General features: G+C 47.0%; 1 protein-coding gene across 17 annotated transcripts in view; it reads left to right on the top strand.

Annotated features, from left to right (window-relative positions):
• Positions 1–677: 677 nt before the first annotated feature.
• lrrc1 (leucine rich repeat containing 1) overlaps positions 678–17,955 on the top strand; it is a 51,411-nt gene continuing 34,133 nt past the window's right edge. For 15 of the 17 annotated variants that reach the window (XR_014126394.1, XR_014126392.1, XR_014126395.1 and 12 more), the window contains exons 1-4: positions 678–1,274; positions 6,152–6,269; positions 7,055–7,133; positions 8,072–8,161. Coding sequence is in view for 2 of the 17 variants with exons in the window: in XM_081724402.1 (XP_081580528.1) it covers positions 1,116–1,274; positions 6,152–6,269; positions 7,055–7,133; positions 8,072–8,161 (446 nt within the window). In the remaining 15 variants the exon portion in view is untranslated. Of the gene's footprint in view, positions 1,275–6,151; positions 6,270–7,054; positions 7,134–8,071; positions 8,162–8,189; positions 8,870–17,955 lie in introns of those variants that run through there. The other 2 variants (XR_014126398.1, XR_014126402.1) reach the window with 2 other exon arrangements.

The raw sequence follows: 17,955 nt of genomic DNA, 5'->3' as shown, positions 1-17,955 counted from the left end.
TACACAAAATACATGAATATGTCGTATCACTATAGTCAGGTTTTCTCAAGACAAAAAAGCAAAATGTATCAGAAAAGGACATTTGGATCGCCTGTATTAAAATTCTGCGACTATAAGTTAATCATTATAATCAGCATACACGTTTAATGTAGGTTCTATTATGTGCTTCCTGGTGCTTTATTCCTGCACCGATACATTACTAATTTTTTCTTTTTAATTTAGCTCAAGTAAACGAAAAAAAAAACCCAAATATCATGTATTGATGCATTGTGTATTTGTTTTTCTGCAATCTATTGCTATTCTCTTAGCAAAAGAACATAAATCAGTTTATATATCAGTTTTCATTGATACTCAACCCGTTTTTGACGAGACCGCCTTTAACTCTCGGATACTTAAATCGTGATATCCTAGAGGAGTTTATTCAAGTAATTTAGACTAGAATATTAACCAATTTTCTTTCAGGAATGTATTGCAATGTTCATGTATCCGCCATGGACTGACCTCTAACCAGCGTGTTAAATATATCGTCTCTTAAAACACCGATTTTAAATATACTTCAAGCAAGTAAAAACGTATTTGTAAACGCACTCTAAAGGGGACAGAGGGAGATTAAATCTTTTCCAGGGAAGGGAGGGACCAAATCAGACCAAATTGCGACGTCAGTTCGCAATGAGGGAGTCAGTGTTCCGGGTCACAAACGGGACTACGAGGAAATAAACTCCTCAACACAAGAAACACGACTCAGATCTAACCAAACAAACATGTAATCGCTTTAGAGAAGAGGAAATGTGAAATGATCATTTCCACTAAAGACGGGAGAAAAAAACAACTTTTTTTCGAATGATAACGTCTAGAGAAGTGGACTTTTGGACAACGTTTTAACCCACGTTACTCTACACTGTTTAAGTCCGGGCTGGGAGGAGGTTGTTTGGCTGCGTTTGAAATTGCTTTTCATGGTAGGGCAAACTAAACCAGGAGTGGACGCTTTGCATTTCGTAGTTGAAACTTCTTGTGTCCGGTTGGTTGGTTGTGTTGTGGTTTTTTTTTGGTTTTTTTTGGTGTGTGTACATACTTTCCAGTACGGATTTTTCCGGGGGTAGGATTATCCCCCCGTGATGTTTCAGTGTATACCCCTGTGGCGGTGTAACCGTCACGTTGAGCTGATCGACAAGCGCCACTGCTCTCTGTTATACGTCCCAGATGAGATTTTTCGCTACAGTCGGAGTTTGGAGGAGCTTTTATTGGACGCAAACCAACTTCGTGACTTGCCCAAGGTAAGATCACAGCCATGGTAATTTAAAGCCGTGAAGATGCCGAATGATTCAGCTTGTAATGGGGACCACTGCTTGTTGGAAACAACTATTCTGTTACGGATGAATAGAGCATATCCAGTATCTGGTGCGCCCATGTTGACCATCTGTGTCTCACTAGAAAATGCCACGACTTACCTGCAATAGTTTAGCTGACCTAACATTGATGGTGGCAGGTACGGTCTGCGATTCTTCCGGAATTTATGCAATACTAGACCGAGAGGCTCACGCATATTTTTACGTTTATCCTCGACAAAGGTTATAGCCGCCTTCTGGTTATTCTTCAGTCATTATTAAAAGTGAAGGCCCAGCAGTTTTAAATATTCCTTAAATCAGCATTTTCTTCTGTAGACTAAACGTTAAAGTCCAGTATAAAGTTTCCAACACTGTCCAGACGTGCTCAAGGAAAATCGTTTTCATAGGAACAAGCCATAGAAAGGGAATTGTCTAGGTGTTCTCAGATGAAATGTTTAAGGATAGCACTAAGTGTTTGTCAGAGTTAAATTAATTCCTCAGTCTGATTCACCTTGGAAAAGGCTGTCCTAAATATGGCTTAAAATGTATGATATTGGCTAGTTTTCTTAATAACGATTTTTCTTTCAGGATATTTGCAATGTACTGAAGAAAAATCAAAAGTTTGATACACCACTAAAAATTGGTCTGTGGAAAAAACATGGGACATGTATACGTAGTACATGAGTGCTCATGCATGCAATGTTGCTAAACTGATATTAAATAGGGCGAGTCTTCCATGTCATCTGAATCCTTATTCCAGATTGGTCAAACAATTTTTTCACGCTTGCATTTGATAAGAAGAAATGCATTTTACCTCTCCAGCTAATCACCTGTAGAGAATAACTTTAGTGATCTTCAGGACTCATTAACCTCATTTAAAGATAACAGTGAATATAGGAATAATCAGTGACTTCAGAGATCTTCAGGAGTCTGTAACATCGTTAGAATGTTATCAACAGTGACTATGTAAATGTTTCAGCAGCAAATTCTTCACTGTTATGTTTAAACAATTTTTTTCAAGTTATATTTCTTTCTAGATGTTTATAACCAGCATGTCAGCACTGGAATTTGCGTGGAACATGTTGAAATGTTGGCTCACAATTTTTACTTTGCAAATGCATGTGGCACATTGTAAAGAGAGAATTTTTGTTTGAAATATTTCTGAGATACAATTATATAACAGGTCAGTGTAATAGAAACTTGTGGTGATGTCTGAACTAGTAACAAGAATTTTTGCACGTTAGCCTTTAGAACTGACACCAAATTGGGGAACTCATCACACTCCTTAACAAAAGAAAGCAAATAGTCAATTGAACTGAGTAGTCTGGTAGTTTAATGCTGTTGCCTTTTAAAGCAGAGCAGCAACATAGGAGTCCAAGCAAAACACAAAGTTGCTTATTTCTAACAACTTAAAAAAGGTCAGTAAATGTATAAAAAGTAACAATGCATTTTGTTATCTACAAGAAACATGAAAACAAAAATCAACCAGCAGTGTTTCATGATTTCCCTTTAAGGGCACTGTGGTTGTGCCCAAAGAATCCCTGCTTTTAAACATTTAATGAATTAGTCTTGCTTTAAAATTATTAAAAGACAATTGTTTGGTTTCTCCTTAATATCTACTTATCTTTGGTCATGTTCCCGCTACTTGTAGTCTGAAAACATGGTGATAACATGATGGTTAAAACATGATGGTTTTATCTTTACCTTTTAATAGAAACTTAATAGAATATGGGATTGTTTTTTTTATGCTGGTGGAAAGCTGATGTTGAGTCATACAGCACATTGTACAGAATGGCACTTTTATGTGGCACCTTTACATGTGGTGGAATATTTGCCATTCCTTTATGGAATTGCTGTTATTCTTGTGTTTGTGTCTGCCCTCTCACTCGCTTCCCCCTCTGGGCCTAGCCTGGGCACTATACTTTGTTGAGATAAGTTAATGATGTTGTTCAGCTGGTCACAGAGAAAGCAAGAGTACCACTGCAAAAGTTGACGAGCTGCAGCTGACGAAGGAAGGAAATTTCAGGATTGCTTTAAAAATTTTTTCTCACAGACTATTTTAATCAAAAATGCCACCCAGATCCTTGAGCTAGTGTTCTGTTCCCTCGCGGTTACTATTCAAATCTGTGGTGAACTCCTGAGTAGACTTCTGTCAATGTCAAATAGCATACAATGTGGTATGTGATGCATCATTTGGGTTGGGGTAGGGTATGGGGGTTCATGTTGCTCTAGGTTGTAACATCAGATGTTTTTAACTCATAAATTCAGCATTTAACTAATGCATTCCAGGTATAGCTATTTATTCAGCTTGTAGAATCCATAAATGATTAGCAGGTAACAAACAGCATTGTTTGCTGAACTAGTGGCCTGTTTCAGGCTGAACAAGTCCTAATCAAGTTCCAAATATTGACAGAGGGGGTTAAAAGTTTAAGGACTGTTTGTCACATTGCAGGTGGTAGAGTGGACGAGGGGTCAGTGAGGCCGAGCACAAAGTGACAGGAAGTTAGATGGTGAACAGGTTCACTGAATCCTATCTGTTGTCATCACTGACTCTGCATAGCATGTCATGTCATGTTTCATTTATGGTGACTGCTTCTTTGTCGGAATATTTTATAACCCATTTTGACTACAGAACAAATGCCAAAGTTTTGGTCAAAAATGTTAATATTGCTCCAGGATGTCTAAGGTAGCCCACATGGTGCTGCTGCTGTTGTTGTTTGGGCAGTTTGTCTCTCTTCTGCTGTCTGGAGAGACCACCAATTTATCAGCAAGACAGAGAACAGGAAGAGTAACATTTTACAGGGTGTATGCAGTGCTGTGTGAGATTGTTAGGCCTATATATAGGCCTTGTTGATATTTGAAAGCAGGCTGAAATGTCAGTTTTTTGTCTGTACAAGATGCTTGCCATTTCAGTTTTCTTACACTGGCAGGTTTTACAAAAAACATAACTCAAAATGCTGTCAGCTAGCCACTCACCTGAAAAAGGGATTATGTGTTGGAGGACAGAATAGCCTTTGAGCCTTGTAACCAGTATTGCTGATAAGAAATGTGAAACCTGTGCCTAGTCAAATTGGCATTCATTGCTGTTTTGAATTCAGCTTTACTTGTTCAGTTTTGGCTGTCTTTATCACCTTTGGTCATTGTGGTTGAGTTTTTATGCCAGTGAAGTAGCTTTTTGCAAGTTTAATAGACAAAAGTCTGTTTTGCATATTTATCCTAAAGACTATATTTGGGGTGGATTTAACCCATTTCTCTGCACCTACAAAAGTGATGTGTATATTTGACTTTTCTGACACTTGCTATAAGGAACACCTATTTTAGATAGCGTGCCCCGGCTACCCTGGCAAATACCGAATGCCAGTGGTGCCGGCAGTGCTGGATGAGACTGATAAAATGCGTTAAGGAGTCAGTGGATTTTTTTTATTTTTATTTTTTAAAAATTTAATTAATTTATTTTTTAACACGGCTCAGAAACATGAAGCTCGTTCCATCATCTACCTAGCCATGGAGCTCTTTCTGTTGTATGCTGACACTGCAGAGTCAGTCAGTGGATATGAAAATGTTCTGTGTTATATAGGATTTCATGTTTGACAGGATTAGCTTTGTTGAAAGTGTGGGTTATGCATGTTGCCTCAAGCAGCCCTTTGTAGTAGTTCTCCCAAAAGGCATGTGAAAGTAGCCAGGTAACCTGAAGCCAAGGCAGAATGAATGATTCACTTAAATGGTCATCGCCATTTTTATTTCAGCTAGTTAATCAAGGATAAGACATCATAAGACCACACTGAATTGGTTATTGGTTTCCAGTCATATAACTGTACTTGGATCACAAGCATTTATCTATTTTGAATGTAATCGCACCAAAATATTATACTTTTGGTTTTAATTGGGTGAATGATGCACTTTCCTAGGCTTGCTAGTCAGGTAATTGAAGTCAGCACCTGAAAAACTTGTTGATGATTAAGTACATATGTATATTTGAAGGAAGGGCAATTTGTATCCTTCTGGTGATTTTTTTTTTTTTTTTTTTTTTTTTTTTTAAACTGGTTAAAATGCAGCAGGTCAGGTCATGGTACTATCTGGTGTTGGGAGGAACCACAGAAGTGACAGGCAGGGAGTGACGGTTGAATGGTTGATCACTTCAGAGGTGGGGGATTGACTATGTGGTTATTCCCAGACACAAGTTGTTTTTTTGTTTTTTGTTTTTTTTGAAACTGAATCATTAACTGATTGTGAAATGGTCTGCCTATAGTCATTTTGAAATGTATTTCCCAGACCATCAAAGCATTTTGACACTTTATTCCAGTGCTATTAGGAAATGCACTGAACATTGCCTGCACTGGTATGCTGAACTGGTATCTCCTCTAGTCCTCAATGACCTTTCTTTTTCCACTCTATAGCTTGAATGAATGAATGAATGAATAAATAAATAGACAGTAATACATTTAATGAATGTAAATGTCTCTCACCAGTACAGACAGCAGTGCGGAGTAGAACCTTTCTGCTGGAGTTCACATCTGAACGGTAGTTGTAACGTGTTGCTTGCTGAGAGTGGAGGGAAGAACTGCATGGTTTCCCCCGCTTCCATTTATACATAACAGCCAATCTGGTGTCTACATGGGCGCCTGGATTATGTTAAGGTCCAGCTAGGAGGTATTAGCTTTGGAACTCTTGTATTTAGTCATGTTGATTATGATAAGGAAGGTTTTTCTGTCTTGGACGTAGCTTTTAGCTAAATGGAAGGCAGTGGACAAACAAACAAATGAAATATTGCTCTGCCAGAAGCAGAATTCTCTGCAACTTGCTTACAACTTGTTTATCTTTTTCAGCAATTTTTCCAACTGGTGAAGTTAAGAAAGCTCGGACTGAGTGACAATGAGATCCAGAGACTTCCTCCAGAGATAGCCAACTTTATGCAGCTTGTAGAACTTGACGTCTCACGCAATGGTAAGCAAAATGGCTTTTCTCTGTCCCTTATCTTTAGGCTGTCTATAATGTCAGTTTTAGTGTGGCACAGGTGGTGCTGTGTATATCCCACCATTATAACACTACAGTCACAGGCCAATCATGTATACGTCTATTGCATCACTAGGTAGAACTTTCATTCCAAGTCCTGACAGAGCTTAAGGTTCTGCATGGTTTGTTACACACTATGCATGGGTACTCAAATGGTGACCTATATATGTATTTCAGTAAAGTGGGAAACGGGTTTGGTTTGAAATTTCTGGCCTCTCCCATCTACTTGGATTCAGACGCCCAACCTATTTTTGCATCTTTCCCTACTTTAGCTATGGAAGTGACATCAGTCTGGTGATTTCTCAGTTCACAGAAAATCTCCCATGTGAACACGGGTGGAATGATAATTATAATGATAATTCTTTCTGCTTACTATTTTCAAAGTTCAAATGGCGATTTTGCAGCCAGGTGTCTATATTTGGCACAACCCTTAATAATTTGTGAAGGAGACTTCTGTGGTCTAAAATGGTAGTTTCCCTCTTGAAGATGGTTTATGCCTTTTCTCTGTTTACACTAACATTGACTAACGCAGTCCTTTGGGTAAACATTGACAGTAAATTGAAATTGATCTTTGACCTCCTTCTGAATCGTTTGGCTGCTGCTTATTGGATTAGTAAAGTGATACAGTTAAAGTGTTTGAAGTTACTGATATGAATGTATAATATTTTATGGAAGTGACTATAACCACTTTTTAATTTTTTTTTTATTTTACACAGACATTATAGAGATTCCAGAGACCATTTCCTATTGTAAAGCTCTTCAAGTAGCAGACTTTAGTGGAAACCCTTTGACAAGGTAATTGAGGAGTGTTTGGCCTTAACTTTTGACTTTATGATGCAGTTTTTTATTCTGCTATTGTCTCTTCCTGTATAGAAAATAATTGGTTTGTATTTTATTGGGTGTTGAGCTGACTAACCAACAACATTACACTCATTGTTTATTATTGTCTCTATCCTTTGGGGCCTAATCAACATTTAATCTTTTTTAATCGTGTTCATTTTTCTGTTTCAATACGTCTGCACATTAATTTATTCTCTTTGGTTGGTGGGTTCTCATCTATTCTACCTCACAAATACAATGGATTTTGATTTTTTGGTAACCACATGTATTTTTTTTTTTTGATTGCTTGTATATTTTCTTTAATTAGCAACAGTGCCTTCCCACTGAGCTGATTACGTCAGGCTTGTACACTGCCTTTGGTCTTAAGAGAATCTTAATATGCCTGCAACGCCTATATAGTTATTTATTGATGTCCTAATTTGACTTAGGAATGATGGAATAACTAGACATTTGTAGTGGGTTCACATGGGTTGTCAGCTCTGTTATCAGCATAGTGTTAGAGCTTAGTAGTATTCTGGTTCAACAGTATCCTTTACTCTACTCTAGCCTACTGTATTGGATACATTCTATGACTAGGTGACAGCACTTTTTAAATTGCTCTGGATAAGAGGATCTGCTGAATACCAAAAATGTCAATTTAAAAAGCTTACTGTGATCTCCTCTAGCCATATGCTGTTTTGGTTTCTGTTTACACAGTCACTTGGATCCATTTTGAGACTTGTCATTTCATAGCCCTTGTTATTGGTTTAAAGTATGTTTACTTTTAGTTTATATTACAAGTATGTGAAGAGCAGCAGGAAGTTTGGATTTTAATGGCTTTTGTTTTTGTCTGTTATCTACCAGTGTTTGGGCTGCATCAGCATTGCTTAATGTCAAACCCCTCTTTGTTTCAGATTGCCGCAGACCTTCCCTGAGTTACGGAATCTGACGTGCCTTTCCATCAATGACATTTCATTACAAGCACTTCCTGACAACATTGGAAAGTAAGCAACCCTTTACTTTATACCTCAGCTGCTTTTCCCCCCAAACCAAAAGTTCTGCTCAAAAACATGTACTGATTACGGAAGGCTTAATGATCAAATCCTCTGCTAAAGACTCATGGTCAGATTTTTATTATTTTTTTGGCTTTGGAAGCAATGTATTTTTATGTGTTTATTTGGATTCGTCAGCTTTTGGCTGCCCCTTCTGAGTAGGAGTGTTTTCAGGTTGCACTTCACATCCCTAAGTACTTAAAGGAACAATGTATAATATATTTACTGTAGTAAATTATAAAATGACCATGATGTGTCATCAGAGATTAAGAAATCATGTTAAGTTGAAATACAGGCTTCTGCGAAAAGAGTGCTATAGCCAGTATGTTCTCCTTTGTAATTTCCATTCTGGAGTGGAAAGTCTGTTTGTGTTTTGACCTGTGATCCTGTCTGCTGCCCAATTCCCAATACCATTTTGACAGCCCGGTTGGCCACATGTGAAACAAATTGGCCAGCAAATGCAGCGTGCTGCAGCCATGGAAGCAAGCAAACAAGCTGAATCAACAGAGTTGATGTTAGATTCTGCATGACCTAAAAAGTTCCATGACCAAAGAGTTACCTAGTAAACGCTAGTAAAACGCTGGCGATGCATCTGAAGACGGAGACAGCTTAGAGCCAAGAAAGATTTTGACAGATGCTGAGCTAATTTTCTCCTAACAGGTAAGCGTTAGGCAACACAAACCTTCACTAATTTATCACAGGTACTAGCAGTGATGGGTATTTTAAGTAATTTCAGCATTCAAGTACTTGCATACATACTCTTTGATCCATGTTCAGCTGGATTATTAAGGCGAATATTTGAGACATAGCCAGTGAAGGGAGTAGTGCTGCTAACACCGCCATGCTAACACATGCTAATATTAATGGCTGTTGGTCACACCCGAGGAGCAGAAAGGCCATGGATGTTTACTACCTTGGCAACAACCAGCATGACTGAGGTTCCACTGTAGACCCACTGGAGTAAACAATTCACCCACCATAGAACCACTGGAATAACCTAGGCTCCACCCTAGAACCACTGGAGTAACTGTGGATCTACATCTACAGTCAAGTGCTCTGATCTGATCTTATAATAAATTATGGACTAGTACTATCTGGGCTGCCAATGGAGGATGGGTTCCTTTTTGAGTCTTGGTTCTGTCAAGGTCTCTTTCTAAATCCTACCTAGGGTGTTTTTCCTTGCTACTGTTTCCACTGGCTTGCTCATTAGGGATCTGGACCCAGACATTTGTAAAGCTGCTGTGTGAGAATGTGTTATAAAAAGTGTTGTATAAATAGATTTGACTTTGATGTCCAAAGGAGGTCAAGGGTGAGGAGAGGGGATTCAGTCCTTGTTTTGACATATGACTGCAGGAAGTGGCTGCAATGCCATCCAGAAATGGCATGCATGTCACAATCAAGTGGCACCTGCCTTTTAGAAACTGTGCCTGCCTCTGTTGACAGGTATCTAAAAGACTGTACTTTCGGCCATTGCGAAATGTGGAATGTGTGAAAATGTAAATAGTTTATAGGGTTTGTTTTTAATTGTGTTGCTGGGTGGATGATTTTAGCCAACAATTAGCTAGCTAGCTTTAAAACTTTATCTAGCTCTCACAAGCAGAATGCTATGTGATGTAACAGTAATAGTTTGGGTTTACAATATAGCAGGCTACGCTACAGTGGCAGACAGTTGACGAGAGCACAGTAAGTTTAAAAATTAATTATTAAAGAGGCTATATTATCGGTGTGTTCATTTTATTGACACCATTAGCAAAATTAAATCTACCACAAAGCTGATGACTTTCGTTGGCTGCTGCAACAACTGCAAGGCAGATGTTTACGGCCAGTGCCACTCATGAGAGACAGATGTCAATAACTGGTGCCACTCACGGTGGTTGGCGGCTGATGCTATGCTTTCAGTTTTTAATAGGGATGCTGATGGTCACCAGCTCTTCATCCAAGTTCTAATGTTTTTTAACTAATAACTATTGGTTGGGTTACAGGTTAAGAAACAAAAATGTGTGGCCTAGTTAATAGCCTAAAAACTGTCTAGGCTACATTTCCACACATCTACAAAAATTAGCCTATAAATGATCTACATTTACACAAATCTACATTTACACTTCTGGCTGGCATAGCTGAGTGGACGATGTGTGTTAATCAAAGCAGTTCGTTTAATGCAGGGGCAGTCACCGTTTCTGAAAGGTAAGTACTACATTCAAGTGGCACCTGCCAATACATGCCAATTCCAGATGGCATAGCGGCCACTTCCTGCTGCCATGTGCCAAATGGTGACCGAAGCCTTGCTGAAAGCGTTACACATACCCATCCCTGGATGGTCACATTTCGGTAGCGTTAGATTACTAGGTAGACAGATATTTTAGTGAAACAATGCACAATTTTATTTTGGCATATTTTTACCTGTGAATCCTCAAGCACTGCCACTCCTTGTAAAGGCTCCATGACTGTGATCGAGCTGCAACAAGAAAGAGCAGTAAGCTACTATGCTGGCTAGTTATGTTGCTTCAAAATAACTATGAAGTTATTTATACATTATCTGTTAAATTGAGCAGCATGTTATCAGGGTCTGGAAAAAACTCCAGAGTGAATTTTCGGAGCAGGGTTAGCATTTTCGTCCGATAGCTAACGCTAAGAGTGTTATAAAAAGCCACATGGGCTAGTTTATAATGTGCAAACAAAATCATTGCAAACATGTACATTAACTGATCAACTTGCAGTGTTCGACTTGTCGTGGCTTGCCATTCCCAAAATTTAAGGTTTTGCTTATTTTGCGCTCATTTGCCTCAGTTCATTGTCCTCAACCATGTCAGCTTCGAGTGAGGGGGGGGATGAGGACGTGTAGGCACGCCAATATATACTCTCTGCAATATTTAGAATTTGGACTGTTGTCAGTATTGTATATATTGGTACTTTAACAAGGCCTGCTAGTTTATTTTTCAGGATAGTAACCCTGATAAATGGTGGTTGCTGATATTTCAGTGTAGTTTTGGTGTGTGCGTGTGTGCTCGTACGCGAGTGCGTGAGCGCGCGCACGAGTGCTTGCGCGAGTGTGAGTGCGTGAGTACCTGAGTGCGCGCGAGTACGTGAGTGTACGTGTGTGAGGTGTGTGTGTGCACGAGAGTTTGTGTGTACGTGTGTGTGCATACATGTCTATGTGAGTGCATGTGCGCGCGTGAGTACGTGAGTGAGAGTACGTGTGTGTACGTACGTGTGTGCGTGCATTACGTATGTGCGCGTGAGTGAGTAGGTGTGAGAGTAGGTGCGAGTGTGTGTGCATGCGTGTGTACATGCATGAGTACGTGCCTGTGCGAGTACATATGTGTGTGGGTGAGTACGTGTGAGAGTACCTGCATGTGCGCGTGAGTGAGTACGTGTGTGCGCACGAGTACATATGTGAGAGTGTGTGTGTACGTATGGGTGTGTGTGTACGTATGGGTGTGTGTGTATGTACGGGTGTGCGTGCGTGCATGTGTGTGTGTATGTGTGTGCGTGACTGAATGCGTGTGTGGGCGACTGAGTGCGTGTGAGGACGTGCGAGCGCGTGTGAGCGAGGGCGAGTGTGTGTGTGTGTGTGTAGAGCGAGGGCGTGTGTGTGTGTGTAGAGCGAGGGCGTGTGTGTGTGTGTAGAGCGAGGGCGTGTGTGTGTGTAGAGCGAGGGCGTGTGTGTGTGTAGAGCGAGGGCGTGCGTGTGTGTGTGTGTAGAGCGAGGGCGTGCGTGTGTGTGTGTGTAGAGCGAGGGCGTGCGTGTGTGTGTGTGTAGAGCGAGGGCGTGCGTGTGTGTGTGTGTGTAGAGCGAGGGCGTGCGTGTGTGTCTGTGTAGAGCGAGGGCGTGCGTGTGTGTGTGTGTGTAGAGCGAGGGCGTGCGTGTGTGTGTGTGTAGAGCGAGGGCGTGCGTGTGTGTGTGTGTAGAGCGAGGGCGTGCGTGTGTGTGTGTGTAGAGCGAGGGCGTGCGTGTGTGTGTGTAGAGCGAGGGCGTGCGTGTGTGTGTGTAGAGCGAGGGCGTGCGTGTGTGTGTGTAGAGCGAGGGCGTGCGTGTGTGTGTGTAGAGCGAGGGCGTGCGTGTGTGTGTGTGTAGAGCGAGGGCGTGCGTGTGTGTGTAGAGCGAGGGCGTGCGTGTGTGTGTGTAGAGCGAGGGCGTGCGTGTGTGTGTGTAGAGCGAGGGCGTGCGTGTGTGTGTGTAGAGCGAGGGCGTGTGTGTGTGTAGAGCGAGGGCGTGCGTGTGTGTGTGTGTAGAGCGAGGGCGTGCGTGTGTGTGTGTGTAGAGCGAGGGCGTGCGTGTGTGTGTGTGTAGAGCGAGGGCGTGCGCGTGTGTGCGTGTGTGTAGAGCGAGGGCGTGCGTGTGTGTGTGTGTGTAGAGCGAGGGCGTGCGTGTGTGTGTGTGTGTAGAGCGAGGGCGTGCGTGTGTGTGTGTGTGTAGAGCGAGGGCGTGCGTGTGTGTGTGTGTGTAGAGCGAGGGCGTGCGTGTGTGTGTGTGTGTGTAGAGCGAGGGCGTGCGTGTGTGTGTGTGTGTAGAGCGAGGGCGTGCGTGTGTGTGTGTAGAGCGAGGGCGTGCGTGTGTGTGTGTAGAGCGAGGGCGTGCGTGTGTGTGTGTGTGTAGAGCGAGGGCGTGCGTGTGTGTGTGTGTGTGTAGAGCGAGGGCGTGCGTGTGTGTGTGTGTGTGTGTAGAGCGAGGGCGTGCGTGTGTGTGTGTGTGTGTAGAGCGAGGGCGTGCGTGTGTGTGTGTGTGTGTGTAGAGCGAGGGCGTGCGTGTGTGTGTGTGTAGAGCGAGGGCGTGCGTGTGTGTGTGTGTAGAGCGAGGGCGTGCGTGTGTGTGTGTGTAGAGCGAGGGCGTGCGCGTGTGTGCGTGTGTGTAGAGCGAGGGCGTGCGTGTGTGTGTGTGTGTAGAGCGAGGGCGTGCGTGTGTGTGTGTGTGTAGAGCGAGGGCGTGCGTGTGTGTGTGTGTGTGTAGAGCGAGGGCGTGCGTGTGTGTGTGTGTGTGTAGAGCGAGGGCGTGCGTGTGTGTGTGTAGAGCGAGGGCGTGCGTGTGTGTGTGTAGAGCGAGGGCGTGCGTGTGTGTGTGTGGTAGAGCGAGGGCGTGCGTGTGTGTGTGTGTGTGTAGAGCGAGGGCGTGCGTGTGTGTGTGTGTGTAGAGCGAGGGCGTGCGTGTGTGTGTGTGTGTGTAGAGCGAGGGCGTGCGTGTGTGTGTGTGTGTGTGTAGAGCGAGGGCGTGCGTGTGTGTGTGTGTGTGTAGAGCGAGGGCGTGCGTGTGTGTGTGTGTGTGTGTAGAGCGAGGGCGTGTGTGTGTGTGTGTAGAGCGAGGGCGTGCGTGTGTGTGTGTGTAGAGCGAGGGCGTGCGTGTGTGTGTGTGTGTGTAGAGCGAGGGCGTGCGTGTGTGTGTGTGTAGAGCGAGGGCGTGCGTGTGTGTGTGTGTGTGTGTAGAGCGAGGGCGTGCGTGTGTGTGTGTGTGTGTGTAGAGCGAGGGCGTGCGTGTGTGTGTGTGTGTGTGTAGAGCGAGGGCGTGCGTTTGTGTGTGTGTGTGTGTGTGTGTAGAGCGAGGGCGTGCGTTTGTGTGTGTGTGTGTGTGTGTAGAGCGAGGGCGTGCGTTTGTGTGTGTGTGTGTGTGTGTAGAGCGAGGGCGTGCGTGTGTGTGTGTGTGTGTGTAGAGCGAGGGCGTGCGTGTGTGTGTGTGTGTGTGTGTAGAGCGAGGGCGTGCGTGTGTGTGTGTGTGTGTGTGTGTAGAGCGAGGGCGTGCGTGTGTGTGTGTAGAGCGAGGGCGTGCGTGTGTGTGTGTAGAGCGAGGGCGTGCGTGTGTGTGTGTGTGTGTGTAGAGCGAGGGCGTGCGTGTGTGTGTGTGTGTGTGTGTGTGTAGAGCGAGGGCGCGTGTGTGTGTGTGTGTAGAGCGAGGGCGTGCGTGTGTGTGTGTAGAGCGAGGGCGTGCGTGTGTGTGTGTGTAGAGCGAGGGCGTGCGTGTGTGTGTGTGTGTGTAGAGCGAGGGCGTGCGTGTGTGTGTGTGTGTGTGTAGAGCGAGGGCGTGCGTGTGTGTGTGTGTGTGTAGAGCGAGGGCGTGCGTGTGTGTGTGTGTGTGTGTAGAGCGAGGGCGTGCGTGTGTGTGTGTGTGTGTAGAGCGAGGGCGTGCGTGTGTGTGTGTGTAGAGCGAGGGCGTGCGTGTGTGTGTGTGTGTGTGTAGAGCGAGGGCGTGCGTGTGTGTGTGTGTGTGTGTAGAGCGAGGGCGTGCGTTGTGTGTGTGTGTGTGTGTGTGTAGAGCGAGGGCGTGCGTTTGTGTGTGTGTGTGTGTGTGTAGAGCGAGGGCGTGCGTTGTGTGTGTGTGTGTGTGTGTAGAGCGAGGGCGTGCGTTTGTGTGTGTGTGTGTGTGTGTAGAGCGAGGGCGTGCGTGTGTGTGTGTGTGTGTGTAGAGCGAGGGCGTGCGTGTGTGTGTGTGTGTGTGTGTGTAGAGCGAGGGCGTGCGTGTGTGTGTGTGTGTGTGTGTGTGTAGAGCGAGGGCGTGCGTGTGTGTGTGTAGAGCGAGGGCGTGCGTGTGTGTGTGTAGAGCGAGGGCGTGCGTGTGTGTGTGTGTGTAGAGCGAGGGCGTGCGTGTGTGTGTGTGTGTGTGTGTAGAGCGAGGGCGTGCGTGTGTGTGTGTGTGTGTGTAGAGCGAGGGCGTGCGTGTGTGTGTGTGTGTGTGTGTGTAGAGCGAGGGCGTGCGTGTGTGTGTGTAGAGCGAGGGCGTGCGTGTGTGTGTGTAGAGCGAGGGCGTGCGTGTGTGTGTGTAGAGCGAGGGCGTGCGTGTGTGTGTGTAGAGCGAGGGCGTGCGTGTGTGTGTGTGTGTGTAGAGCGAGGGCGTGCGTGTGTGTGTGTGTGTGTAGAGCGAGGGCGTGCGTGTGTGTGTGTGTGTAGAGCGAGGGCGTGCGTGTGTGTGTGTGTGTAGAGCGAGGGCGTGCGTGTGTGTGTGTGTGTAGAGCGAGGGCGTGCGTGTGTGTGTGTGTGTAGAGCGAGGGCGTGCGTGTGTGTGTGTAGAGCGAGGGCGTGCGTGTGTGTGTGTAGAGCGAGGGCGTGTGTGTGTGTAGAGCGAGGGCGTGTGTGTGTGTAGAGCGAGGGCGTGCGTGTGTGTGTGTGTGTAGAGCGAGGGCGTGCGTGTGTGTGTGTGTAGAGCGAGGGCGTGCGTGTGTGTGTGTGTAGAGCGAGGGCGTGCGTGTGTGTGTGTAGAGCGAGGGCGTGCGTGTGTGTGTGTAGAGCGAGGGCGTGCGTGTGTGTGTGTGTGTAGAGCGAGGGCGTGCGTGTGTGTGTGTGTAGAGCGAGGGCGTGCGTGCGTGTGTGTGTGTGTAGAGCGAGGGCGTGCGTGCGTGTGTGTGTGTGTAGAGCGAGGGCGTGCGTGTGTGTGTGTGTGTAGAGCGAGGGCGTGCGTGTGTGTGTGTGTGTAGAGCGAGGGCGTGCGTGTGTGTGTGTGTGTAGAGCGAGGGCGTGCGTGTGTGTGTGTGTGTAGAGCGAGGGCGTGCGTGTGTGTGTGTGTGTAGAGCGAGGGCGTGCGTGTGTGTGTGTGTGTAGAGCGAGGGCGTGCGTGTGTGTGTGTGTGTAGAGCGAGGGCGTGCGTGTGTGTGTGTGTAGAGCGAGGGCGTGCGTGTGTGTGTGTGTGTAGAGCGAGGGCGTGCGTGTGTGTGTGTAGAGCGAGGGCGTGCGTGTGTGTGTGTAGAGCGAGGGCGTGCGTGTGTGTGTGTGTGTAGAGCGAGGGCGTGCGTGTGTGTGTGTGTGTAGAGCGAGGGCGTGCGTGTGTGTGTGTGTGTGTAGAGCGAGGGCGTGCGTGTGTGTGTGTGTGTGTAGAGCGAGGGCGTGCGTGTGTGTGTGTGTAGAGCGAGGGCGTGCGTGTGTGTGTGTGTAGAGCGAGGGCGTGCGTGTGTGTGTGTGTGTGTAGAGCGAGGGCGTGCGTGTGTGTGTGTGTGTAGAGCGAGGGCGTGCGTGTGTGTGTGTGTGTAGAGCGAGGGCGTGCGTGTGTGTGTGTGTGTAGAGCGAGGGCGTGCGTGTGTGTGTGTGTGTAGAGCGAGGGCGTGCGTGTGTGTGTGTGTGTAGAGCGAGGGCGTGCGTGTGTGTGTGTAGAGCGAGGGCGTGTGTGTGTGTAGAGCGAGGGCGTGTGTGTGTGTAGAGCGAGGGCGTGTGTGTGTGTAGAGCGAGGGCGTGTGTGTGTGTAGAGCGAGGGCGTGTGTGTGTGTAGAGCGAGGGCGTGCGTGTGTGTGTGTGTGTAGAGCGAGGGCGTGCGTGTGTGTGTGTGTGTAGAGCGAGGGCGTGCGTGTGTGTGTGTGTAGAGCGAGGGCGTGCGTGTGTGTGTGTGTAGAGCGAGGGCGTGCGTGTGTGTGTGTAGAGCGAGGGCGTGCGTGTGTGTGTGTGTGTAGAGCGAGGGCGTGCGTGTGTGTGTGTGTAGAGCGAGGGCGTGCGTGTGTGTGTGTGTAGAGCGAGGGCGTGCGTGCGTGTGTGTGTGTGTAGAGCGAGGGCGTGCGTGCGTGTGTGTGTGTGTAGAGCGAGGGCGTGCGTGCGTGTGTGTGTGTGTAGAGCGAGGGCGTGCGTGTGTGTGTGTGTGTAGAGCGAGGGCGTGCGTGTGTGTGTGTGTGTAGAGCGAGGGCGTGCGTGTGTGTGTGTGTGTAGAGCGAGGGCGTGCGTGTGTGTGTGTGTGTAGAGCGAGGGCGTGCGTGTGTGTGTGTGTGTAGAGCGAGGGCGTGCGTGTGTGTGTGTGTGTAGAGCGAGGGCGTGCGTGTGTGTGTGTGTGTAGAGCGAGGGCGTGCGTGTGTGTGTGTGTGTAGAGCGAGGGCGTGCGTGTGTGTGTGTGTGTAGAGCGAGGGCGTGCGTGTGTGTGTGTGTGTAGAGCGAGGGCGTGCGTGTGTGTGTGTGTGTAGAGCGAGGGCGTGCGTGTGTGTGTGTGTGTAGAGCGAGGGCGTGCGTGTGTGTGTGTGTGTAGAGCGAGGGCGTGCGTGTGTGTGTGTGTAGAGCGAGGGCGTGCGTGTGTGTGTGTGTGTAGAGCGAGGGCGTGCGTGTGTGTGTGTGTGTAGAGCGAGGGCGTGCGTGTGTGTGTGTAGAGCGAGGGCGTGCGTGTGTGTGTAGAGCGAGGGCGTGCGTGTGTGTGTAGAGCGAGGGCGTGCGTGTGTGTGTGTGTGTGTGTAGAGCGAGGGCGTGCGTGTGTGTGTGTGTAGAGCGAGGGCGTGCGTGTGTGTGTGTGTGTAGAGCGAGGGCGTGCGTGTGTGTGTGTAGAGCGAGGGCGTGCGTGTGTGTGTGTGTGTAGAGCGAGGGCGTGCGTGTGTGTGTAGAGCGAGGGCGTGCGTGTGTGTGTGTGTGTGTGTAGAGCGAGGGCGTGCGTGTGTGTGTAGAGCGAGGGCGTGCGTGTGTGTGTGTGTAGAGCGAGGGCGTGCGTGTGTGTGTGTGTAGAGCGAGGGCGTGCGTGTGTGTGTGTGTAGAGCGAGGGCGTGCGTGTGTGTGTGTGTAGAGCGAGGGCGTGCGCGTGTGTGCGTGTGTGTAGAGCGAGGGCGTGCGCGTGTGTGCGTGTGTGTAGAGCGAGGGCGTGCGCGTGTGTGTGTGTGTAGAGCGAGGGCGTGCGCGTGTGTGTGTGTGTAGAGCGAGGGCGTGCGTGTGTGTGTGTGTAGAGCGAGGGCGTGCGTGTGTGTGTGTGTAGAGCGAGGGCGTGCGTGTGTGTGTGTGTAGAGCGAGGGCGTGCGCGTGTGTGCGTGTGTGTAGAGCGAGGGCGTGCGCGTGTGTGCGTGTGTGTAGAGCGAGGGCGTGCGTGTGTGTGT

The sequence above is a fragment of the Electrophorus electricus genome, chromosome 12 (genome assembly GCF_041902795.1).
Source record: "Electrophorus electricus isolate QZ-2024a chromosome 12, ASM4190279v1, whole genome shotgun sequence".
Classification (NCBI taxonomy): Eukaryota; Metazoa; Chordata; class Actinopteri; order Gymnotiformes; family Gymnotidae; genus Electrophorus; species Electrophorus electricus.
Note: the sequence above shows the minus strand (reverse complement) of the source record. Positions and strands in the feature narration are given on the sequence as shown.